Raw genomic sequence first — 27522 nt, forward strand, 5'->3', positions numbered from 1 at the left:
TCACAGTTCTAGTTTTTGAGCCTTAAAGCACATGGCAAGACCCATATTTTATATTTTTAAGGATGATAGAGTGAGCATTGCAGTTGTTCATTCTTCGAATTTGTGCTATTTTATTTTGGTTGCATTGTGTTTAGTTTCTACTGTTTAGTGGTGCCCTTAAAAATATGTAATTACTTGGAAGTTTTAATTAGTGTATATTCCCATGCCACTTAGGCATACAATGTCAATTTGAGCAAAAACATATGAATTTAAATTTTAGATTTTAAAATAAGCAGAAAGCCAACTTATTTTAAAGATGACATCAAAGATTGAAATTGGCTCACAAATTTATGCCCCAGAAATAAGGAAGTCACTTTATGTGAGAGTCCCTTTGTATGATGGGACAATTTTTCCATTTCTATATATTGGACACCAAAATACTTTAAAAGAAATAGGCTGTGTTAGGCTGAATTATATCAATTAATTTTGATTGTGAATTATGGAGGTTACTTAGCACAATCAGTAAAAAAGAAGACAAAGAAATAAAACAGGTACTTAGTAATTATTCCTGGGTGTATGTCATCATCACACTGATTGTAAACAGGCCTTTGTTTATTATTCATTATCTTCAATAGTTCTAAGAGGTTTTGATAAATCTTATTTTTCTAGGAATTATTCATTGTCTTCTAATTATTGGTATAAAGTTGTTGTAATATCATCTTATGATATTTTAATGTCCTTAGGCTCAGTAATGATATCTTCATTTTTATACCTGGTATTGGTTACTTGCCTTCTCTTTCTTTTATTCGTGATCAGTTTTTCCAGAAGGTTGTCAATATTATTGGTCTGTTCAAGCAACCAACTTCTGGTATTGTTGAACCTCTTTTGTGTGTTTCTTTTCTAGTCAGTATTTTCTGATTTTATCTTGATTATACCCTTCCTTTTATTTCCTTTGGATTTAATCTGCTTTTCTGTTTTAAACTCTTTTATATGAATGTTGAAGTAATTGATTTTTTACCTTTTATTTATATATGTTTGAGGGTATCTATCTTTGGGTCTCCCTTTGGCTCTCAGTTCCTTCATCTCTAATTAAGAAAGGTAGACAAGGTAATTTGTAGCATCTTTTAGCTCTATATTCCAAAATCTTTGAATAAGCAAGAAGAAGATGGTATTCAAGGTACTTTAGAAAGTTGGGAAGATTAGTGGTGCCTGGGTGGCTCAGTCAGTTAGGCGTCTGGCTTCGGCTCAGGTCATGATCTCACAGTTCATGAGTTCAAGCCCCATGTTGGGCTCTGTGCTGACAGCTCAGAGCCTGGAGACTGCTTCAAATTCTGTGTCTTCCTCTCTCTCTGCCCCTGCCCTGCTCATTGTCCCTCTCTCTCTCTCAAAAATAAATAAGTCATTTTTTAAAAAGTTCAGAAGATTAGGGAGAGATACCACATGCATTTTCTGCCTACAATACATTTTATACCTACTTTTTGTCTTAAGGTAACAAATGATCCATTAATAGTAAAGAATTGTATTCTGCTTATTTGTGTTCTGTGGTAATTTTGACATTGGCCACATAAATGTATAGATGTGTTATCTATGAAAAAACTTTCTAAGTTAAAAATGTAATAACAATTTCAAAGCCTAATATTTGTATAAATTTTGTTGATAGCACCCATTGCTACATTACTGACTGATGATTTATTATAAATAAAATATCTACTCACTGTAACAGGGACTCAGGTATCTCTATTTGGCAATATTTGATACTGAATTTGTTATATAAAGTTGGAAGTAAAAACTCTCCATTTCTATTTAAAATATGTAATATTAATGGATTTTTATTAATTAAATTTGACATTCTCACAAAGTTCAATGTGGGGAGTTTTTTCATTATACACAGCTTTGGGGCTATATTTGACATAAAATTTAAAGCCATAAAATTGCTTTAAGAGAAACATATGTTTTAAAAGACCTAAAAATAGCAATCAAAAAAATATCCTGGACTTCTCTGATCTACGGGTGACCTACATAACATCTTTACTTTGTTTATTTTAGATTCCTTTTAATAGATTTGTGCTATTACCATCTAAATAATCAGTCACATTCAATTTAGTTTATAGATGCCATTCCAACAAAATTAGTTATGGGCCACTCAAAACATAATCTTGATAAACAAAACCATCACCAAACATACATGAATAAAACCTACAACCCATGTATTTTTTAACTATTACCATCTTATGTTTTAATGATCAGATCCCATAAAATGAGGAAGCTGGACAATTTAATTCATGTCTTTAGTTAAAATCAGGATGTTGTCCTGAGTATGATTTAGGTAATTTAAAAGATTAATGGAGGGGCGCCTGGGTGGCGCAGTCGGTTAAGCGTCCGACTTCAGCCAGGTCACGATCTCGCGGTCCGTGAGTTCGAGCCCCGCGTCGGGCTCTGGGCTGATGGCTCGGAGCCTGGAGCCTGTTTCTGATTCTGTGTCTCCCTCTCTCTCTGCCCCTCCCCCATTCATGCTCTGTCTGTCTCTGTTCCAAAAATAAATAAACGTTGAAAAAAAAAATTTTAAAGATTAATGGATATAATTACTTTTACGGTACGTATTGCAAATAGAAGAGACTACATGGCTCATATTTGTGAAGTACATCTGTTGACTTGTTTTTCCACAATGTCATGTTACTTTGATGTTCAAGAGGACACTTGATATGTCACCTTTTGCAGCTCTACTTCCTCTGTGGATAAAAGTACACTTCTATGTTAAGAATTATCTTAAGGCTTTGAAATACTTATTTTACCAGGTTTTTTTTTTCATTTGCTAACTTTCATCTATGAAGATGATGGCACAGGTCATCATTAGCATGACCTATATGCTCTTGGTTATTTTTTTTAATAGTGATGCCCATTGTAAATATAGAGTTCCCAGGTTCTCTGTATAGTTCAAACTTTCTCTTTAGTGGGATCTTCCTCATGTATGCTCACCTTATTTCAGACTGGACCATTCTATGTCCTACTCACAAGTTTTGAACTTGCATCCATGCCTGTCTTTATTTTGTCATCGAAAATGCACTGTGTTTCTCATGGGGCGCCTGGTGGCTCAGTCAGTTAAGTGTCTGACTTTGGCTCAGGTCATGATCTCACAGCTCATGAGTTCGAGCCCCACATCAGGCTCTGTGCTGACAGCTGAAGCCTGGAGCCTGCTTTGGATTCTGTGTCTCCCTCTCTCTCTGCCCCTCCCTTGCTCACACTCTGTCTCTCTGTCTTTTTCTCTCTCTCTCTCCCAAAAATAAATAAATATTTTAAAAATTTTTGATAAAATAAGTAAAATGCACTGTGTTTCTCTCCTAATCCTTCAGATTTGGCCCAGTTTTACTTCTACATGGAATCTTTTCTGATTTGTCATTCTGGGTGTAACCATCCCTTCCTTTGAAACTCCATAGTATGGACTAAATGTGTACCATTGTGAAAGAAAGAACGTGAGTTTCAGAGATCAAGTCCTATCTTTACCATTAACTTTTTGGTGGCCTTGAACTTCTTGAGTCCTATTTTCCTTACTTATCAAATTTAAATAATAATATTTCAATATTATTATTACAGATAATATTCAATAAGATTATTATGGATGGTTGTGAAAATTAAAGGAGAGAATGTATGGAAAGGAGCGTTCACATGTCTGACATATTTTAGGCACTTAAATATGTAGGCAAGCTAATAAATATTAGTTTCTTGCTACATGCCCCACTTTTTTTTTATCTCACTCTGATTTGCATTATAGTTAATTTCTATATCTCATTTCCATCCACTCTACTTTCCCCAGTCAAGCCTCCCCATCTAAATAGGGAATTTTTTGAGGGCAGGAGTCTGGTTTATTCATTAGATATTAATTCATTTATCTAACTTGTATTTATTAGATTCTTAGCACTGATGCCCTATAGATGATGATACTGATCTTGACCTAAAGGAGCTTGCTTGCTTGTCAGTGGGTGAGACTACAACATTTGCCATACAGTGTTGAATATAAGCTATGAAAAAGGCACTTGCAGGTTCTGTAGGAACCTTGAAGAGAGGTGCCCAACAGTCTGTGTACCTGTGTGTGATATGGGAAGGTGTCTGGAGAAGGTGGCACTCAAACTGAGTGTGAAGGGAGAAGTAGGAGTTTTCTAAGTGTAGAGCAGAGCATGGGACATCATGGTTATTAAAAACATACTATCTAAAAGCCAGGAGGTGAGAGAGGCAGCGTGGTATGGCATGGGTTGTATGTGCATAGATGCAAGAGTTGTTGCCAAGAGGAAGATACGGGCACAGCATAATTGAACATCTAAGACTTATCCTCAGGCTGAAGAAAACTGAATATGACAGTATAAATTTGGAAATTCACAAAGTCCCAGAGGGAAAATAGATGTATCGACAGAAAATAGAAGAACCGAAAGCTTTTCTAAGTCTCACAGAAAAAATTATTTTTGAGCCATCAAGCCATCCTTAGCACTGATAAGAGCATTAGAGAATTGGAGGCACGTCACGTGTCAGCTGCTACGCAAAACCCTCTGAGATACTCCTGTCTCACCCTACCCATTATGAATTTGAAAAAGCTATTTTAGAAGCTGCTATTTTATCAGCAGTTGGACAGTAGTTCTCCCACTAAGAATGCCTTCTGCTGCCTCTTTTTCACTAAAGGATTTATGTCAGTCCCTCCAACCTTTCCATGTAGATCTTTAGGCTTGTAATAATTTTTTACTCTTTTCCGGATGATCTTCAAATCCACTTATATTTCCATATTATTTTGGTTTCTTTATTTAACAAATATGTACATAGCAGCTACTCTGTACTGAGCATTGCTGTAACCTCTTTTCAGATTGTAACTCATTTCTGCCCACTGCAACTCTGCAAGATCAGTACTATTCCCATCTCTGTTTTGCCAGTGAGGACACCGAGGCACAGAGAAGTTAAATAACTTGGCTGAGGTTACAGAGCGGGCTTCTTACAATCTGGGGTCAGCCATGTGTTCTAATCACTGCACCGTGTTGCTTCTTGACTTTGTTGTGCTAATCAAATAGTATTTTAGTGATGATAGTGTTTTAGTAAATTCCTTACTAAAGTACCAGCCATGTGGAAAACTGTCATACAAGTCTTACTTTCTAGCCTTACTTTCTTACTTTCTAATCCATGTATAGACTAGCTTCATTTTTTTAATTCTACCATCCTATTTCTAATCCTTGCTCAACTTGACCCCAAGTTCTTTCCTTTGGCCAGTTTTCCATATTTTTCCATTTTTTCAATAGTAATCTCTTAATGAAATTTCTTTTTCTGTTTTCTTGACCACTTTTCCAGATTATTAAACTGACTTTGCCTCCTCATCACACCTCCCCTGGGGTATATCAACCATCACCCAGGTAATTCATAAAAACATTAACCAAATTAATTCTCGTGGCCTTTTACGTGATGTCCCTCCTGGGCCGACACTGCTTCTGACCTCTCGTGCTCTCGCCGCAGGTTGAGGGTTAGAGAGGTGGCTGAGCCAAAGCTGCACACACACCCCTGAAACTAGGAGAATCAGCGACCAGCATGCTCTAGGCTACTTTGAAAGAGAAGACTGGAAAGAAGGAGGAGCTTTCATTTCTACTTCCTAAGTCCCAAGCTAAATAAGCTTGAGAACCACCAGTGCCTTGTGCATTTTTTCTTAGTTCTGTTCCATCCCATGCCATTAGAGAAGAGCTACATTCCTTTCAAGTGTTACGTACTTTTTTTAGATTGAGAAAAACTTTAAAAATCCAAAAAATGTAAATAGAACTATGTAACACCTACCCAAACTTACCCCTGAGATTTAACAACTGTTAATATTTTTCTCAAATTTGATTCTACTCTTCCTTTTACAGAAATAAAACACTGTGATTAGAGCTAAAGTCCCCTTCAGCCACCACCCCAATCCTATCTCCCCTTCTTCAAGTCAATCACTAATGTTAGTTTAGTCTATAACCTTCCAACCCTTTGTGGGTGTTTTTCTTTTAACTTGTAAAAGACATTTTTGTTAAGAGAATTATTATCTCACACTGACTTCCATTATAGAATTAGTGATACTCTGATGGGAGAGAGATCAAAAAAAGTTTCAGTCCTTAACTGTAATAAAAATCAACTCAAACTTACAGTTGTTTCAATATCAGATTCTCTGAACATGCTTACCGTCACATCCCAACCACTTAATCTGCTCTTCTCTCTTTGGGCCTCTCCAGCTAGCATCAGTGGCTGGTTTCTCACAGCACCCTGAGAAGCAGGAAGAGTGAAGAAGTATCTTGAGCTGGTGCCTTATACTTCTCACCAGTCTTTTTACTTATTAAAATCTAAAATGCTTCATAAAGCGCGGTTCCTTATAAGGAAGGCAGGTATTGCTGTGGCCAGACACTCCAGATGACGCCAACAGTGACAACATGAGCAGACGGGGCTGGCATGACATGTTTAGATTAAGTAAGCCGATTTGTGTCTCACTGGGATCGCTCAGTTCACAGCTCCATTAAGTAATTTCTATTAACTGAGATGTAGCTATAATATTTCATACAGGAAGAACGAAGAACATCGCTAGAAAAATCTAAGAATTGTTGTTTGCATTTTTACATCATTCATGCCTTCAGGCCGTCAACAAATATCTAGGCTAGGTATTCTAGAACCAGAGCCAGAGGTGGAAATGTTTGTGTAAGTAATTTTAGAGGAAGAGCTTTGAGGTAAAACCTGCAGGGAGGCCAAGGAGTTAGGATACAGCTGTGGAAAAGAGAGGTTTTAGGCCATCTGGCCTCAGCCAGAGAGCTCTGGAGCATGAATGGCACTGCTCAGCTATCCCATTTGGAAGCAAGATGGGCCAGCCTTTTTTGCCCCCGTATCAGTAAGTCATTGGTTACAGGCTGTCCCCTAGGGGAGGTTAAGGGGGACCCTGTAACTCCCAGGCATTTCTGGGCAGAGTAGCTCCCCAGTGGTGGAGGGCAGTTCTTTGGAGAAGGGTGCAGCTATGAGTTGTCAGAAGTCATGCTGCAGTAGCCGGGGGCCAGGTGTATTTGGTGGTAAAGGAGATCTGTCAGGGTGCCAATGGCATATACCGTAAGGAACCTTTACTGAGGGACAGCACAGTCCATAGCACTGTTCTAGGACTTGAGAAATACAGCATTGAACAAGACAGCTGAGGTCATTTCTGTCATGAAGCTTTCTAGTGGTAATGAGGAAATATGCAGTAAATAACACAATAAACAGGGAAGTATCAATGCTGTGAAGGAAATTATGTGAAAATGTTTTAAAGGCTGATGTGATAAGGAGTGAATGGGTAAGCTTGGCAGCAATGACCATCTTCATAATTGTGGTGGAATTTGCAATAAGACATTCCAGCATTTCAGTAGCTTTGTCTGTTCTAGAGATTCAGTGGATGAATTGACCCAGTGTAAGATGAATCCATAAAAGATTGCAGATGACCGTGAGCTGTGAGAACATGGGCTAGTGATAGGTTGGAATAACACTCCAGCCAACAGCCTGAGGTCCCAGGCCTAGCTAGGGTCTGACCCAGGGTGATAGGATTAGAGGAAATAGGGTACCAGGGATACTGATACCAAGGGGAGTATTGGTGTGATAATCAGAAAATGGAGAGAACAGAGGCAGAAGTATATGCAACTTGTTATAAATACCCAACTATCAGATTTATAACCTCTATGGGCAATACCAGTGAGTCATGTGCCTTATCCCCTGATTAGAATAGGAAGTCAGGAACTGAGCAGGGCTGAGCCTATAGCCAAGTGAAACTGAATAAAGCAAGGGACAGGACTACAAGCTTTGCACTCCGTACCAACAAAGGTGTCTTCTGTATTATATACACACACGCATTCTGAATGTGAGGGTTTTGTTTTATTTTTAACCAACCTTCAGGGGCAGTTGCATATAATTGGATATCATTTTCCACCGAGGACTTCAGTTCTGCTGCTGCATCACTGGAACTAGTAGCACTTTTTACCGGTTTCTGCTCATAACTGGTTAAATGGCAATAATGCTACAGTCCAGGCTATGAGTATGTTTTCAGATACAGTGTTTAGGAATGCCTTGTGTCAAAAGTCAGAAACCATTTATTATACAACTGGGCTAAAATAAAATGGAAGCCTCACATTTTTGAAGGAAAGCATGAGTTTGGGTAACTTCTTTGAGCCCAAAGTTTATCAGAGAGTTATTATAAGGATTAAATGATATATGTCACATGTAACTAGGACAGTGCCTGGTATGTGGTAAGGAGCCAGTTAAAATTAAACCTCCTGTCTATAAGTCTGTATCATCTTCTATCCATATATAGGTGAGAGCCACATCTTCTGCCCCTTCTTCTATTCTTAGCTTTAGATCTGCATTTTTCTTTTACAAATATCCACATAAGTATCTCTGGGGCATTTCAAATCCAAAATATCCATCTCTTCTTACCAACTCTTCTTTTTCAGTGTTCTCCAGCCCCCTTTCTAGACCTGGTTCATGGCAGGTGTCAGTAATGCAGTGTTAATTATGGAATTGGTGAAGGAAAGAATAGATGTTTCCTCTCTGTGCTTACAGAGCCCTGTATCCAGTCATCTGGCCTGTAAGCCCTGTACCTTTTGTCTTTCCCTACTCTTCACCTTGACAGTCATTCATTATGAAATCATGTCTTCATTTTTTAAGGTCTCCTAAATATCTTCCTCTTTTCCTTTCCCACAGCCACAGGCCATGCCTGGACTATTACATTCGTTTATTTTCCTGCACTCCAGAGTTGTAAACAAGTCCTTTCAATTCCATCCTTCTAATAGATATAGTATCTCCTTCCCTCCTTCTCTGGGCCATAATTCCATTCCTCTTCTCTTGCCTAGATTATTGTGGCAGTCTCCTGGCTAAGAACTCAGCCTCCAGTCTATCTTTCTTATGTTTCCCGTTGTTCCAGCCAATGAAGTTGATAACTTATTGTCCTGCTCAGAACCCTCTAATGACTCCCATTGCCAACAGCATCCAGTCTGTACTCCTTAGTTTGAGCCTCATCTGCTTCACTGGACTTACTTCCAGCCTTTTTCTCCCACATACTTATGCTTAAGCCAAATGAACTGCTTATGATTCCTGAGTATCACGTGCAGCTCTTTATAGCCTGGAGTGCCTTTCTCATCAACTCTGCCTGGGAAAGTCTTAGTTAACCTACTTTTAACTAAGCTAGCCCTCGCATAATGGACAGTGGTTTTAAAGACTCTTGAAAAAGAACTCCAGTTTGAAAATAGTATTAACAATATAAGCATAAATGAAATGAAACCGCCAGAAAATTATGTAAGTAAAACCATCAGATGGTGCATCTGATTTGATTGAAAAGAGAAAAGACTCTGGAGTAAGGTTACAGAGGACACCACACATGAATAATATTCTCTTCATAATGATTCAAAACAAAACATTGCTGCAGAGAAGTTGAAAGTGGACTTACACGAAGTCCTACAGGATGGCACCAGCTTCATACCATATTTAAAACCAAGACTTTTAAAATAAAACCATGGGGCACTCTGGTGGCTCATTCAGTTAAGCATCCACTCTTGGTTTCAGCTCAGATCATGATCTTGAGGTTTGTGAGTTTAAGCCCCATGTCAGACTCCGTGCTGACTGTGCAGAGCCTGCTTGAGATTCTCTTTCTCCCTCGCTCTGTGTCCCTTCCCCACTCGCTCTGTTTCTCTCTCAAAAATAAATAAGCTTAAATTAAAAAAATGTAAACTAAAGCCAGAATTATTTCAATATCTTGTTATGAGATAGGAACTAACAATGAAAATCTTTTATACTACAGTCTCACTTAAAATTTTATTGTAAAGTATTTCAAAGATCTGCCAAACCTACACATTCATCTTTTACAAAGTCAAGAGGTCAGTTTGTTGATGTGTGTTAAACGACTGTCAGAGAGATGCCCCATAAACAAATATTTTAAAAATGAAAAAAAAAAAAACCATTTAATTTGGTCCTTCAAGGTAAAGGTCATGCTCTAACAGTAAAGTAGAAAATAATTACTTTAAAAAATCTCTGGAGAGAGCATTTTAAAATCAGATGTTTATAAGTGTTTCAGTTGCTAGGCTTTTTTGTTGCTGAAAATAATACATATCACCCTGTGATATTGTGATATAATAAGAAAAATATATTTCATCTTCATTCTCATTTCTGCCACAAGAGCTTCTAAAACCCCTGTAATTTCCTGAGAAATAAGGGTATCTTTCTGTTATGACACTGATCTTTCCCAGTTCTAAAACCCTTGTAATCTCTGGAGTGAGAAGACTCTTTTTGTATGCAAATAAGGTAACTCTTGGGGCCCTGGATAGCTTCAGACTGCCCCCCCCCATTTCCTCAGGAAACCATGTGATTGGAGGGTTGGAACTTCCAGCCCTGCTCCCTAGCTCTGGGGAGAGGAAAGGAGGGGTACTGAAGATTAAATTAATCGCCAATGGCCCATGATTTAATCAATTGTGTCCACTTAATGGAACCTCTGTAAAAATCCCAAACAGTGGGGTTTGCAGGGCTTCTGGGTTAGCGAATACGCTGAAGTACTGGGAGGGTGCTGTGACCAGAGAGGACATTGGTCCGCTCAGTGCACAGCCCCTCTCGCCCCATTACTTGCCTTCTGTATCTCTTCCTTTTGGCTGTTCCTAAGTTGTAGCCTTTGTAATAAATCAGGAGTAGTACGTAAAGTGCCTTCCTGCATTCTGTGAGCTGTTCTAGCAAATTATGGATCCCGAGGAGGGGATCGTGGACACCCCTGACTCAGAGCCAGTCTGTCAAAAGTAGGGGAGGCCTGAGACTTGGAATTGGTGAGTGAAGTGGGGACAGTCTTGTGAAACAGAGCCCTTACCCACTGGGATCTGTGCTAGCTCCGCCGTGTAGTTAGTGTCAGAATTGAATTACCTTGTAGACAGCCAGCTGGTGTATGCAGAAACTTAAGAGATTGTCGGGTCTGGAAAACCCACGTTCGGTGTCAGAGTGCTGAAATGTAGAAATAGATCATACAGTCCTAAAAGGTCTCTTCTACGCGCTAAAACAATTTGAAATACAATTTCCTCAAATGATTAAAAGCCTTATAAATGAAGATTTTCAATGATGTTTGAACCCATTGGTTCAAAATATAAAATGTGGCACTGATTTGTTTGCCAAACCACTGGTAGACTTCAGGAAGGATGGAAATTCCCAAGCCTAATAGTACTAAAATCCTTTGTATGTTTGATAAATGAGTGAAAAGTGTATGTCGTGCTATAGGGGTGCAGTGAATGCTGCATTTCTATTTGGATCTGTAGATCTTTGTGAGCTCATTTTCAGCTATAATAACCATTAAAACAGGCATTGAAATAAACTGAACTTAGGATTAGACCTTTTAATCACACATATAATAATAATAAAGTATATCAACCACTTTGTTCTCCCAAAAATGTCCTTTATTTTATTTTATTTTATTTTATTTTATTTTATTTTATTTTATTTTATTTTTCAACGTTTATTCATTTTTGAGAGACAGAGACAGAGCATGAGTGGGGAAGGGGCAGAGAGAGAGGGAGACACAGAATCCGAAGCAGGCTCCAGGCTCTGAGCTGTCAGCACAGAGCCCGACGTGGGGTTCAAACTCACGAACTGTGAGATCGTGACCTAAGCCGAAGTCAGACGCTCAACCGACTGAGCCACCCAGGCGCCCCCAAAAACATCCTTTAATTTTTAATAAGAATGAAAGTTGTTTGTATTATCAACAAATAAAGTCCAAGAGCATTTTTTAGATACTGTTTTCCATAGTTGGCTCAGTTTTTGTTACTGTTTTCATATATTTTACAGTGTATCTTCTCAGAAAAAACTTTGATTGATAGTATATTTAGAGCTACTGACCTAGAACAGTCTCCGCTATTGTACATGTCATTCTTTATCACAATTACGTGTTCCCACTTCTGTCTCCCTGGCTGATCAGTGAGCTCTCCCTGAGGGCAAGGATGGGTCTTTGAACTGCCTCCTTCCAGCACAAGTCTGGAACATGGTGGGTGTTTGATAAACATTTGTTAAACAAATGAATAAATGCAATCTCTCTTCCTTCCCACCCATCTGCTTAGAGAGTCCTCTCTCGGAAATGAACAGGTGATTGGCTCTTCATTTCCATGAAATGAAAATCAGCCTCTTGAGCATGATATTTAAGAAAACTGTGCACTCTGGCTCACCTCACCTGGCCAGCTCGACTGCCTTCTGTGCAACTATATTCTAGACATACTCTTGTTCCCTCAAATTTCTCTTGTATCTTGACCTTCTACATGTTTGTCTGTTTCTCTGTCTGGAAGCATTTTCTACCCATACCTATCAGTTAAAATCATATTGAATCATCAACACTCTGTTCTCTTTACTCAGAATTAATTGCCTTCTCCTCTGTGTTCTCACTGAACTTTGATTTAATTTCTGTTATTGCCCTTATCACCCTCTGACATGGATTATATTTGTTTTACATCTATCTTTCTGTCATGTGTGCTTCCTGAGAACAGAATCTCTGATCTTTTATAATCGTCATACCTAAAAGTCTGCCTTATACATTGGAAATATGTAATACTTGTTTAACACACTCTTGCCTCATTCATTCTTTGAGTGAACATTGATTGCATGCCTAGAAGGTATGAGGTGTGGTGACAGGCACTAGATATATAGGTGATATCCCCTTGTGTATAGATGGTATGCCTTGTCCTCACAGTGAAGGACAGTCATAGGAACAACTAAAAAGTTTCTTAAGTATAAAGTCCTTTCGAGCAGTTAGTTCAAGTGGAAGGATAGAAGTGAGAAACAAGTTATCATTCATTTATTTGAATTTGGATTCAAGAAATATGATAGATACCAGAAGAGCAAAAGTGGCCAGGGGCAGAACTTTCTCTGCAGTGTCCGCTGTCTTCAGCTCAACCCTGTTTCCTGCGGGTGTTGGCTCAGCTCCTTGTTGCTGTCTTCCTACTGGTGACTGAAACATTTTGGTATTGAAACACCTAGGTATGTTATGGAATAGCTTTCAAAATCCCCAGCAAATATTAAGATAAAACATAAGATCGCAAAAAAAAAAAAAAAAGAAGAAGAAGAAGAAGAAGAGGAGGAGGAGGAGGAGGAGGAGCTTAGAGCTCTGCTCCAGTCCCCTGACCTCTAAGTCCTTGGAGGTGTTTGTTCCTTCTCTGCCATTAAAATGATACTGGAAAATGGCTGTGACTGAAATGAATGAACTCTTTAACTTTTGCTTCTGAATGTTATATATCTTATTTTTCTTATGATTCAGTAGCGTCTTCCTTTAAGAAAATCTATCATAAAAACTTCATAAAATAGGTACATTACAGAAAACTTAAACATGGATTTCCTTGAAGAGTTCTCCAAATATAATGCTTATTTACATATTATTTTCTATTTGACTTGAGTAGTTGAAGTGTGATAAATTTAACACTGAGCATTGTGAGTTTTTTCAAGTTGATGAACAGTCAGAAATGAGGATAAAAATAATTCATGATTATAATATACCAAATAATATTATGATATATGTAAAATGCAACTTACATAGTGAGTTTTAGGCAATAAGTATTACACAGAAAATGTATTTAGGGTTGTTAACCATGAGAGACGTGCTAAGCCGGTCTCACGGAGAGCTGGTGGACTTAAGTCTTCTGATGGATTTCCTTAGCAGCAGGCTATTTCTCATTTGTCTTAGTGATCAAAAATAGGTATTTCAGGGGTGCCTGGGTGGGTCAGTTGGTGAGGTGTCCGATTCTTGATTTCAGCTCAGGTCATGATCTCAGGGTCCTGAGATCCAGCCCCACGTCGGGTTTCACACTGAGTGTGGAGCCTGCTTAAGATTCTCCTTCTCTCCCTCTGCCCCTCCTGCGCATGCTCTCTCTCTCTCTCTCTCTCTCTCTCTCTCTCTCTCTCTCTCTTTGAATTGCCTCTGGTAAAATATCTTTCGATGTTTAATCTCATGCAAGATCTAGTTCATACTGTACCAAAGATGGTACATTATTAGTATGGTGAGTTAGGTTCGCTTAAGTATATTATGAGTTTAAGCTCATCAGGGGAAGAAATTTCTACCTATTTTGTTCACAGATACTTCAGCATCCAAAGCAATGCCCATGAATAAATGCTGAATACAAATTTATTGAATAAAAGAGTAGATAATATCCTGATATGAAAAGATATTCACATTAATTTTTGACTCTCTCATGCTTTTCTGTTGTGACCCAATTAATGAGACTTTTAAAAACTATAAACTACTCATTACTGTATTTTCTGGTAAAGCTTTACTCAGTGGACACAGTGTTCCCCAGCCTCACGCTCTGGTTTCATCTGTGTGTACATCTTTGCCCACTCATTAGTTTTGCATTTAATCTGCATTTTTGTTCTTCTATTCCTTTTTTAGAACTGATTAGAAAATGCATTGTTTAATGTTAGGAGCAAAGGGTAATGAAGGACCTGCATACTGTTTTTCTTTTTGGGGCTGGAAAAGAGGAAATGAAGTTCCCACAAAGAAATTAGGTCATCTTGAGTTCCTAAAATTTACCAAGCCAGAAACCTAGCTTTCAGAGAAAAGACAAAAGATCCAGTTTTTAAATGTATCATTTTAGTAGATTTATTTTTAAAGATTAGACAACTCACATCTTTCAGATTTTGTTAAGAGATTTGATTATCAGCATGGCTTTGAATATTAGAGCAGTTTCTTTTTAAATAAGTGTTAATACAGTGCTAGGAGATGTGGGGAGGGAAGTAGATTTTGAAAACTAAGCATATTTTGAAATGTTTAGCTTCCATCAGATGACTACTTTGCTGTGGCTATTTTCTACCTGTTGTTCCCAGTAAGAAGCTACCCCTGAAGAGAACAGTGTTGCATCACAGTAGACTTCCTTCCATAAATATTATCCCCCTAATGTCTTCCTTTCTTTTATGGTTTGTTAGGATTTTTTGCATCTGGACACATTAGTGATGAGTGATTGACTGCTAAATAAACTATTTGTCCTCCAAAACAGCTATTTTAAGAGCTGGAGTCTTTTCAGTCACTTTGGCAGAAATAATATTTTGCTTATCTTATTAAAAAGACTTTTCCCTCAAAGCATTCAGAGCACATATAACAATAATATTCTTTCTGTCTCCTTTATCTTCCTTGCCTTTTACTCTACTCTGCTCCCTCATTTATTCTCTTTTAATTCCCTCTTTAGACACGAGTAATCTTGAGCTTCAAGAGGTGAAGTGATTGACCAACGTCTAAATCTGGACTCAGAGTTAGGCCAGTGGTGGTTTTTAACAAACACTGCAATAATCACAGTTAATTTGTGTCTTCCTTTTTTTGTATTGTATGGTAACACTGCTTATATTAGTGGCCCTTTCTGTTTGACGTCCTTGAGAAGTTTCTCTTCCAACATGGCGGAAATACGTTTGCCTTTTACAGGCGAGAGTAAGAAAGGGTGTGTTGCTATTCAAGAGGGAGCCCAGACCGCTTGTACACATTGCTTACAACTTAATGTTTGTTTGCCTCAGCTATGTCTAAGTAGCACTCTGTTTTATTTTTGAAAATTATCAGTGTCCCTTACCTTCATTTCATTGATAGTTAAAATAAACCTTTGGAAATGATATTCTTGATGATGCCATGAACTCTTTTCCACTTGGCAATATCATTCAGCAGCGTTACTTCTCAATGGGTAATGTTATGCTTATCTCTTATTGGCAGAAATTACTGTTTACTTCTATTTTCAGGACCTTCCCTCATTTAGAAATATTTGGCAAATATTTGTTAAGTGTCTCCTATGTGCCATGGTCCAGCTTTCCTTTCCCATGTTTGACTTCTATTAATGACTAGTCTATTCCTACAGCCAACTTTATTTAATGAACCATAAAGTTAGAGATAATTTTTGTTAGCTATTTGAAACTCTTATATGTCGTCTTTCTTCTTTCACTCTTATGTTTAACTACTACTGCTTTTCTAAAAGAAAGCTAACCATAAGCCAATTTAAACACAGCTTACTAAAATATCATTTTTAAAATAAACATCACTATTTTGAGATCATTTGCTCTTCAGTAAATTAGCAGATATTAGCTTAATGTACCTTTACAAGCAACATTTCAAGAACAGATTGTGCTTGCTCTCCAGAGGCCAATTTTCTTTCCTTATTTTGACAAAAACCTAGTCTTTATACAACTTAATTATTTTTATTGCATGTAGAATGATTTTAAATTACTATCAAGACATTAATAACTCTATTTAAAAAAAAAACTTTAAAATTACAGGATTAAGGGGACTCTAAGGTGACTCAGTCAATTAAGCATCTGACTTAGGCTCAGGTCATGATCTCACAGATAGTGGGTTTGAGCCCCGCGTTGGGCACTGTGCTGACAGCTCACAGCCTGGAGCCTACGTCAGATTCTGTGTCTCCCTCTCTCTCTGCACCCCTACCCTGCTCATGCTCTGTCTCTCTCTCAAAAATAAATAAACATTAAAAAAAATTTTTTTTTAATCACAGAATTAAAAAAAGAATAGAGTTTAGCACCATATTTCTTTGAGTAGCCCCTTTATCTACACAGGCTTTAATTGATAGAAAACTTTAGTTTGCAAGATAGTGAGAAGTGAGAACATTTATGTCAGCGATTAGCTAAACATTCTAATTAATTCAAGCATTACAGATAATAGTTATGTACTGAAAACCATTTTTTAAATTAAGCCGTAGGCTAAGAAAATGTGATTTAGATGTGTTTTAAATTCCCTTCTCTTCTCTATTGTTGAAATTACTAATTCTATTTAAACTTTTATAAGCTTATATTTCAGAGATGTTCTTGAGAGGAACAAATTGTAATAGAATTGAAATTGTAGCAAATAAAATACTCTCTTAGGGTTATTGCCTATTTGTGTAGAGGACTATTATCTTTTGATCCAAGATGCTCCTAAACACAGAGCAATGATTTTAATCAACTTTTCAGAAAAATAATCATTATATTGGCTTTAAGAGTCAATTCATATGCTGCTTGTGACAATAACGGTTACCTTATCACTTCACTAAGTTGAAACTTATGATATTGTAAGATACCTTGAAAAACAAGCTTTCTCTTATTGTATTAAGTACTATGCAAAGATAGTAGGTTATTTGCCACTCTTACATCACCAGTGAAACTTAACTGACATATAAGCCAATCCATTTTTTAATAGCATATCATTTTACACATTTTACTAACCTCTGCTTTTCCTTTGATGTATATGATGAAAGATCAATAAAAAGAACAGAACAAAACCACCTTTTTTCTATAAATTCCTCTTTCTCACAGACTACTCCACTGAAAGCCGTGATTTCCATTTGTGTTTATTCTCATTTGTAATCCTTTTTAGAAATCATCTGATTTGTGCATGTTCCCTCAAACCTTTGGTTTTTAATTCTAGCACAAAAGTCTTTTGATAAATCTAATTTGGCAAGTTGTATCTTATCAGAATTCAAGTGTTATAGAACAATTTCATTTGCCTTTTTAAAATTGGAATTCAGCTTGAGTTTCCTTCCCACTGACAATGATACAAGAGTTCCTTTTTCCATTTTGGTGCTTGAAGGTGTCATGTTGTTGCCCATTAAATATGTGACAAATGAAGTGAGAAATTCATTATATAGCTATAAAAATCTGTGTGAACACACTGTTTCTCTTCCTCACCCAACCCCCCTTCTGTATTGCTAGAATATTAACAACGAATTTAAGGGAAATTAGTTAAACTGTGTTCTTGTTTGCTTAAAACTCTAAAAATTAATTTTTTAGCAGAAGATAGCATAAAATATGTCCTATAGAAAACTTGTAAGACCCAGGAATAGAGAAAATGGACATATGACTAGATATCATTACACTGCATAAGAAACATTGTGTTCATACTAAAAGTGGATAAGCACCAATAAATTGTCACTGTATGTTTTGTTTTCACTTTTTTTAACATCCTCAAGGCTTTATTTCAAACACATCTGAATTTGAATTTTAGCCAACATTAAAAGTGGTATCCGATTCTTTGTAAAGTGTTAGTGCTTGGGCTATAGGAAGCAGTAAATAATAAGGCAGGTATCAGACCCATGAGAGCCAGAATCATTGGGGTGGGAGCTTGGAATAGAGGTCAGGAAGAGCAATAGACCAGACTCCAGGGAATTAACTCAAGAAGCCACTTGCCGTTTAGTCAAATTAGAGGGAAAAGCCTTTCAAGCTAGGTGCAGATAAGTTAGGTAGTCTAGAAATTATAAATGTCAGGGCGCCTGGGTGGCGCAGTCGGTTAAGCGTCCCACTTCAGCCAGGTCACGATCTCACATTCCGTGAGTTCGAGCCCCGCATCAGGCTCTGGGCTGATGGCTCAGAGCCTGGAGCCTGCTTTTGATTCTGTGTCTCCCTCTCTCTCTGCCCCTCCCCCATTCATGCTCTGTCTCTCTGTGTCCCAAAAATAAATAAAAAACATTGAAAAAAAATTAAAAAAAAAAGAAATTATAAATGTCAATAATTGTATTGCCAACATACCTGTTCAAGCCCTGGTATGTGAGGACACTGATGGAGGAGTTACTCACTACAATAAGTCTAAATTCAACTCAGTTGGAGTCCATGATGGATGTAAACAAGGTCTTCCATACTCCCTTGACTAGTCAACTGCAAGTGTACTTCTCAATATGACTGTACTTTCTAATAAACACTTATAAATTAATAAAAAAGATTTCTTATATCTAGTAGAGTCAGCCTTAATCTAACCCAACATTTACTGAAGTGGATTCTATAGTTCCAGATTCTCTGTTTAAAAAAAAAAAAAGGGTCCCTGGTCCAATAAATTTGGAAATCCACATACTATATGTTGTGTTATAAGCCACAGTGTTGACTTTTAACTTTCAGCGTTTTTGTCATTTTATTCATGCATTCATTTATTCAGCGAATATGTATTAAATGCATTCTATGTGCCAGATATCCATTAGATGCAGGGAACTGGATGAGGGACAGGTAGATATGGTCTACCTTCTTAAATCTTACAGTCTATGTAGAAAGATATTAAGATAAGTAATTAGAATATAGTGTGTTAAGGGTTGAAATAGAGGAGATCCAGGGCTCAAAGGGAACATGCAACAGGGTCACCTAACCTGGTCTTTTTAGAAAGGGTCATGGTGGGGATTTCCAAGAAACACCATCTACACTCAAGACCTGAAGATCAGGTAGAAGTTAGGCAAGAACTTTCAGTCCTAACAGCAGAAATAATGATAACAGACTGGTAAGGCTGATGTGTAGTTACACTCTTTATATCTGCCATATGCTGTGCTAGGTACTTTCCAAGTGTTCTGTCATCGATCCTCCTGGGTGGATTGTATTACTTACCCAAGATCAGGTGGCTAATAAGTGATAAGAACTAGAATTTGAATCCTGATTGGTCTGACTCCAATGTCTTCTTTCTACTACCCCACAGCTGCCTGTCAAAGCAATTCACTTATTTTGATTAAATTTGTTTTGCTAAAGCAAAAACTTACTTGAAAGATATCTTAAGTTTGCTTGGTTTGTCATTGTCATATAGTATTTATCAGTTTTTTAAATAAATACACATTTTATAATTTTAATAGATGGTGATAAATGTTAGCATTTGGGGAGAAGTTTCAGAAGCATATTATAACACTAAGGTCTGAAGTTCACATTCCAAGTATGGCCTCACACATAGTAGGTACTCAAAAGAACACAGGTATAACTCCACATATTACTTGATAAGTGATAGAGAAATTTGAAAAGGCAACCTTCAATTCTTATAAAGAAAAGTGCTACTCATATTTTAAAAGTAATTTAATTCTCTATGTGATATGATCAAGATGGCCATAGAATTTTTTATTTTAAAGACAGCATATATGTAGAGGATGAAGATATAGAATTGATCCCCTTAAATGTGTGTGGACCTACCTATCACCTGCAGCTTATATACACATTTTTGGTAAAAGTAATTCATAGATGATACGAATTTCCTATCTCATCATGTGGGAACGTATATAACATCAAGAGAGCTCACTATTAATAATTTGAATATTCTGATCTAAAGGAAGGTCTGGCACACTCTAGCAAATAGATTTAAGAAAATGGAATGGATTGTCTTAATCCTAGCAGAAATGTTCAAAAGCCTGTGGTTGCTGGAGGGAGGTAAGACAGTCTGAGTTTTGCACATGCTGTGGGCAGATTGGGCCAGAATGTGGAATTCATACACTTGCCTTAATTGGTCATGTCAGGATGCCAGTCATCACCAAAGTCACCATCAAAATTCCTTTCAAATAATATAAATATTATTTCTCTAATGCAAATATATATGTGTTTAATTTCTCCTCCTCACTCCCAGGAGGTGATTTTGAGGAGTGAAATGGTCACAAAGGAAATTACTAGAAAGGAAAGGAGAAGTAAAGAACCTGGATAATCTGTAAACCTGGATTGATTTCCAAACCCTGTAATTCATATTTACATCCACAAAATACTGTTGCTAAATGGAATTTCATTTGTTATTATTCATTTTGAGAAAAGTGGGTGGTGAATAAAAATTTAAAAAGAAGTCCTCCTGTGCTATATTTTTATTCATGTCTGTTTTTTTTTTCTTACTAACTATAAAATGTTTCGGTTTAACTTCAGGGACACCACAGTACAAACCCTTACTCTTCAGCCTTCTGTTAAAGATGGACTGATTGTATACGAAGACTCACCTTTGGTTAGTAATCCAACTATATGAATATTCTCAACTCTATTTTTCTGAATGATAGTTGTATTTCAGCCTTTGAGAGGGATTTGTAAATATCCCATAGATTTCAATGAATTTCAGTCTAAACTGGAAAACACTCATTCGTATGTCATTTGGGGAGTAGATATTTAAATACAAATTATTGAGAAAATAAAATGTTTTCTTATTCTGTTCTTTTCTCTTCCAGGTGATTTAGGGAATGATAGAAATCCTCTAATGGCTTCTTTATCATTCCAGAATTAAGGGAAAAAAAACTTTGCTGTTTTCAAATGTGTAGTGTTTAAAATTAGATAATGCTTCTAGAATTTTTTTAAATGATTTTAATGAATAAAATATTAGCCCAGTGTTTTGGGTAGCTGGAAAGACCCATCCCTCAACTTCTTATATAAGACCCAAAATAATCCTGGCCTGCCAGGCCTGTCCCTCTGTGTAGATAACCCCTTTGTGGTAATGGCACAAATATGCCAACATAAGAACCTCTCTGGTCCAGAGCTTTTTGAAGTGATTGAAGTCTTTAGAATCTCACTCCTGAATTCTCCCAGGTTGGGCCTGACTTTCCCTGAACAGAGATGTGAAGGCTGGGGTTGGATTAGTGTTTGAAAGCTATATGTTTTCTCCCTCTTTTTTAATTCAGTTCATTTTTACGCTAAAATTATAAAGAAGAACCCTTATCAGTTTTTTTAGAATATGAATATTTGTGGTAGAGGCAATCATCTGTTTCTCAATTTGTAAAATTATTTGTCAAAACTATGTAATGGGGAAAATTTATTATATGGTTCATTAAAAAAATAAGCTTTGGGTTTACATTTAAATTCATTGAGTATTTCCCCCATCTACTCTCTTAAAATGTTTTCTTTTTTTAAGTTTACTTATTTATTTTGAGAGAGAGAGAGAGGGAGAAAGCAGGGGAGGGGCAGAGAGAGAGAGAGAGAGAGAGAGAGAGAGAGATTGAATCCCAAGCAGGCTCTGCACTGTCAGCCTGGAGCCCAGTGCAGGGCTCAGACTCATGACCCATGAGATCATGACCTGAACTGAAATCAGGAGCTAGATGTGTAACCAACTGAACCACCCAGGTGCCCCCCTCTTAAAATGTTTTTAAGAGTTTTTCCTAGCTTTTATTTTTACCTTTCTCTTCATAACGTCACCACTTATTCAGACACCTAAGACCTAGGATTCTTCCTTATTTTTCCTTTCCTTACTTCCCATGTAATCAGTTGCCAAGACTATAGATTATATGTCCAAAAAACTTCAGATCAAGGTGCCTGGTTGGCTCAATGGGTTAAGCATCCGACTCTTGATCTCACCGCAGGTCATGATCTCACGATTCATTAGATCGAGCCCGACATCAGGCTCTGTGAGCCTGCTTGGGATTCTCTCTCTCCCTCTCTCTCTCTCCCCCTCTGCCACTTGTGCCCCCATGTGCACTCTCTCTCTCAAATTTTAAAAACTTAAAAGAAGAAAACTCTTCAGATCAATTTAATACTTTTTATTTCCACTTTTCCATGCCTCTTCCCTTAAAACCAGGTCCCTCAAACTACTTTTTTACCAGATTAGTATGGCAATCCCCTTTTAGTCTACTCTGCATATCGCTGCAGGATTAAACATCCTAAAGTGTAGTTCCAGCCTCCATTCCTATCATGCCTGAACTCATAAATCTTTACGAATTGATTACTTAATGAGATAAAGTACATATTTGTCACTCTGGTGACAAATTAACAGAGACCTGATCTACTCTTTCAGACCCTGTTTTCTTTTTTTTTTCTTACATTTAACCTCTGCTTCAGCCAAGATAGACTACTCATATTCCCTCTTCCCTCAATGTGCCTCAGGATTTCTTGAGTTTGACCAGTGATGCCCTTTATATTGAATAACCACCTCTTGACCATCCATTCTGATCTATTGAAATCCCCCACTCCTTTAGAGCCATAACAAATGCAGTGTTCTGATATCCACTCTTGATTGTAATGTCTCAGTCTTCTTAACCTCCATGGAACTCTAGTTTCTATATTTGTTTCACTTGTTTTAAATCTCCCCTACTCTGGGGTGTGAAATGTGGACATCACCAACATAGGAATAATTATGTTGCCAAAGGGGAATAAATTGATTACTGCAGAATTAACAATTTAGTACCTATGTGAAGCTTTTAGAGGTGATCTATAAATTTTGTTTCCAGCTCTGCTACACATTTTTTTTGCGTGATAGTGTATCCATAACTTAAGTAAAACTAGCTACTAGTATAAATCCAAAGCAATGAGTGAAAAAATTTTAAAGACATTTGCTTTTATTTTTTTGTTTATGATAAATGTTCTGTCTTCGAAGGTTAAAGCAGTAAAGTTGGGTCATGTTCTGGTGGTAGATGAGGCAGACAAAGCCCCAACAAATGTCACCTGTATTTTAAAAACTCTAGTAGAAAATGGAGAAATGATTCTAGCAGATGGAAGACGCATTGTTGCAAGTGAGTATAAAAAAGCTTTCAATGTATGCAAATTTCACATCTTTGGTATCAAATCACACACTTAGCTGGGCATTTTTCTACAAGGAACAAACATAAGTTCCATATAACTAAAGTTGTCTGCATTGACAGTCATTTATAAAAATCAATACATCTGAATCAATCTTTGTCTCACATTTTTATAGTCAGAGAGCATCTGTGAAAATTGTCATAGTAGTTTTAGGTCAAATCAGCTTTATATTTTTCTACTCTGAGAATACTAAGATATAATTTTTTTAATGTTTTTTAACGTTTGTTCATTTGTGAGAGATACAGCGTGAGCAGGGGAGGGGCAGAGAGAGAGGGAGACACAATCTGAAGCAGGATCCAGGCTCTGAGCTGTCAGCACAGAGCCTGACATAGGGCTCAAATCCACGAACCATGAGATCATGACCTGAGCTGAAGTCGGGCACTTACGTGACTGAGCCACCCAGGCACCCCTAACATATCATTTTTATTATACTCATTTGTCCATGATTTGTGTGTAATTTCCTTCATCATTATCTGAATTTTTTAAAAAGCTCTAGCATGTTCTATTGCTTATAATGTTAAAATTAATGTTATTATTACTCATTATAATTAGAAAAATTGGCAGGCATTTTATTATATATATATATTTGTCATACATACATGTGAATATGTGTACACACACACACACACACACACACACACACACACACACACTCCTACCTCGGGAAGAAGTTATCCTCTGTTTTGGACTACCTTCTTCCTTTTATTGATTGATTGATTGATTGATTGATTGAATTTTTTCTTGTTAGCAAAAATGTAGATCGATGAATCTCATCAGTCTGTTTAACCTACAAAGAAAAACTGTCTAATGTCAGAATATTTTCTAGTTTCTAAATTTTTTAATTTATTTTACATCTTATTTATTTTAGAGAGAGAGAGAGAGACCGAGCACAAGTGGGGGAGGGGCAGAGAGAGAGAGGGAGACACAGAATCTGAAGCAGGCTCCAGGCTCTAGCTGTCAGCACAGAGCCCGATGCAGGGCTTGAACTCACACTGTGAGATCATGACCTAAGCCGGAGTCGGACGCTTAACAGACTGAGCCACCCAGGTGCCCCTTTTCTAGTTTCTAATTTAATTTTTTTGTGTGATGAGAAGACTTGAACATCTATAACTAGTCACTGAAAATGTATATAGCCGGTAGCAGGGTAACCAAACAAATTGAGACTAATAACTAAAACCTTCAGTATGCAAAGTGAGGATGTAAAGAAAACCCCATTAAAAATGTGCAGGTGCATCACCAGAGGGGTTTTTCTTAGATGTTAGTATTTCAAGATGGCTATTTCTGAGCCTAGGAAACTCAGCACTAATAAAGATATTCTAATATTTCAACTTCACAGTAAATTTCTGGGAGAAATGAGCATTTGAGTTAGACAGCCTGAATACGATCTCCTAGATCATTCAGACTTTCAGGATTGGAATTCTGCCTGACTTTTGGGGTGCCTGGGTGGTTCAGTCTGTTGAGCGACCGACTTCAGCTCAGGTCATGATCTCACGGTTTGTGAGTTCGAGCCCCCCGTCGGGGTCTGTGCTGACAGCTGGGAGCCTGGAGCCTACTTCAGATTCTGTGTCTCCCTCTCTCTCTCTGCCCCTCCCCCACTCATGTTCTGTCTCTCTCAGTATCAGAAATAAACAAACATTAAAAAAAAAAGTTCTGCCTGACTTTCATAGATGCATTTTGAAAATATTAAATGGATAACAAGAAAGAATTGCTGAAACAAAATTGTAGTTAAAGAGTAATTATCTCTTGGTAACCCTTTACATTATCCAATACATTTTTGGAGAATAGTCTAGAAGAAAAAGAGTCGTCCTAATTTTTAAACTAAAATTTAATTGTAGACAACATTTTAAACACAAGAGCCCCTGAAGCTCTTCTGAACATGGTTTCATAAAGCATCACTTCTCAGGCTATGTTTTCCATTTTATTTCCTTTTTAAGTTTTTATTTTTTATTGTCATTTTCATTTTAATTAACTAACTAATTAAATTTTGCCTGTGACACATACTGGTTTATTTACCACTGCTAAATTAATGGAGATCAAACATTAAGATTGTTGATTGTATTTAGTACACGAATATATGGCATATTTGAAAGATTATATTAAAAAGTAGAAGTGTAGGTTCGTACAGGCTCATCTCAAATAAAACTGCAGGTGCTACATAACTATTCATTTTAAAAGCTGGAATTTAAATAAACCCAGATGACAAGTGTTTCTTCTTAAAATAATCACAATAAAGTTTTTACCATCTGAAATTGTTGTCCAGACTAGCAGTTCTATCTGAAATGTACATCAGCCAGTAGAATATCATATTCAGTTTCCTTAAGACAAAGAAAGCTTCAGTCAATTTGAAACTATGTATTTTAGGGGCGCCTGGGTGGCTCAGTCGGTTAAGCGTCTGACTTCGGCTCAGGTCATGATCTCGCGGTCTGTGAGTTCAAGCCCCGCGTCAGGCTCTGTGCTGACTGCTGAGAGCCTGGAGCCTGTTTCAGATTCTGTGTCTCCCTCTCTCTCTGACCCTCCCCCGTTCATGTTCTGTTTCTCTCTGTCTCAAAAATAAATAAACGTTAAAAAAATTAAAAAGAAACTATTTTAAGAACTAAAGTAGAATCCTTTAATTGGAAATAAATCAACATTGCACGAATGAGCTGACTAGGTGTTCAAGACCTTTATTCTGTGTTAAGTTTCAGGGCACATAGTCTAAACCAGGAATCACTTCCTAGCTGCATGATGGCAGGCTGTTAGCAAAGTGATGCAGCTACTGATTTGATGAAAATAGAAGGATGTTTGGATTATCTTTTGGGTATCCTTTGGATTATCCTTCGTTATAGATTCTTACCTCTTTTTTTTTTTTTAAGGAATAATGTATCTCAAGCCAAGTTTAAATACTGTAAGATAATATTTGGGCAAGTTTGCTTTTTAGATTTACATTGAATTTACATAAAAATAGAAGTTCCTGTAAAATTCAGTATATGCGTAATCAGTGTTCTGTTCTTAAGCAAACTTTCTCAAGGAAGTTTTTTTTTTTCCCCATAACCAAATTGACACAACCAGATTTTTAGGTTTTTTTTTTTTTAATTGACTACTTATATTATTTTAAATGCTGTAACTTGAAATTCTTAAGAATTATTAAATATCAATAAAGACTAAGGAGAAATTATGTTTTTCAGATTCTGCTAATGTCAATGGAAGAGAGAACGTTATTGTGATTCATCCTGATTTTAGAATGATTGTTCTGGCCAACAGACCTGGATTTCCTTTCTTAGGCAATGATTTCTTCGGCACTTTAGGTAAAATAATAATGATAACAATAACAAAAACAATAGCAATAACAATAATACTATTGTCTTAGTAACAGTATGAGGTGGCTGTCACTGAATGCTACCATGTGCTGTGTCATCATCGCAAACACCTTGTGAGAGTATGTGTTATCTCCTTTTTAGAGAAGGAGAATATCAGATTTTCAGAGAGAGTCACCTTTTCTGGAGTCACTTACACAATGAATATGAGAATTGGGCTTCATATCTAAGTCTGTCTGATTCCAGAGCCTGTTTGCTCAAACAGTTATACTATGTTTGTTGCTTGGGGTCTCTTAGAATAAAACACAAAATCAGAAATGATTTTCAGTGTTTGGTTTTTGTCACATCCCCATAAGTACGAAAGAGTTTGAGACCAGCTCTGAGGAGACTGATTAACACGGATCAGAGAGGCCCTGAGACAGACTTCATCAACAAGAGCCTTTAAGAAGGAATTCACTTCTCTATGGCAAGTAGGTGATTCTAGATACCAGTAATTTTCATACTCAACATGGAGCAGGCTCAGTAGGATTTTTGATCTAGCAATTCTGTATCAGTGAATTTTTTCAGGAGAATTCACCCATGCAATGATTGAAATACAAAGATAGGCAATATGGCATTGTTTATGGTAGCAAAACATGGAAACAACCCAAATGTCCATCCAAATGGGACTGGATAAAAAAACTCTGTGCTGTCCACACACTAGGGTGCTATGCAGCAGTTAAAAAAAGAATGGGGTAAGTTTACCTATGCTGATCAAAAAAAAAAAATCTTTAAAATATATTAAGTGAAATAATAAGTCAGAAGAGTAGTCTACCATTTGAATTAGTTAAAAAACCAAAAGGCAAGAGGGATATGTATATATGAATATGCTTGTACCTGTGTAGAATTTATACAGAAGAGCATTCAATATGTCTCCCACATCCTCTTATCTCTATGACTTCATGTTGGTTCTATTCTATGATGCTCTTCGCATCACTCATTCTTTTTCAGCCATTCTGTTCTCCTGTGTCTTCCTTGAACATATGAA

At 37.0% G+C, this 27522-nt stretch overlaps 1 protein-coding gene and 1 long non-coding RNA gene across 6 annotated transcripts in view; one reads left to right on the forward strand and one right to left on the reverse strand.

Moving 5' to 3' along the window:
* VWA8 (von Willebrand factor A domain containing 8) overlaps positions 1-27522 on the forward strand; it is a 368120-nt gene that overhangs the window by 191043 nt on the left and 149555 nt on the right. For all 4 annotated transcript variants that reach the window (XM_045053513.1, XM_045053514.1, XM_045053516.1 and 1 more), the window contains exons 22-24: positions 20575-20650; positions 23000-23135; positions 26367-26486. In XM_045053513.1, coding sequence (XP_044909448.1) covers positions 20575-20650; positions 23000-23135; positions 26367-26486 — 332 coding nt within the window. The remainder of the gene's footprint in view (positions 1-20574; positions 20651-22999; positions 23136-26366; positions 26487-27522) is intronic.
* On the reverse strand, positions 10131-27438 carry LOC123384296. 2 transcript variants are annotated; one of them, XR_006595137.1, is made up of 3 exons: positions 27372-27438; positions 23862-23989; positions 10131-10947 (listed from the first exon to the last, which is right to left on the reverse strand). It is a non-coding gene; the product is annotated as an uncharacterized LOC123384296 (long non-coding RNA). The 2 variants fall into 2 exon arrangements; XR_006595135.1 differs by lacking the exon at positions 10131-10947 and adding an exon at positions 12763-12931.

This window comes from Felis catus, chromosome A1 (assembly GCF_018350175.1).
Source record: "Felis catus isolate Fca126 chromosome A1, F.catus_Fca126_mat1.0, whole genome shotgun sequence".
Taxonomy (NCBI): Eukaryota; Metazoa; Chordata; class Mammalia; order Carnivora; family Felidae; genus Felis; species Felis catus.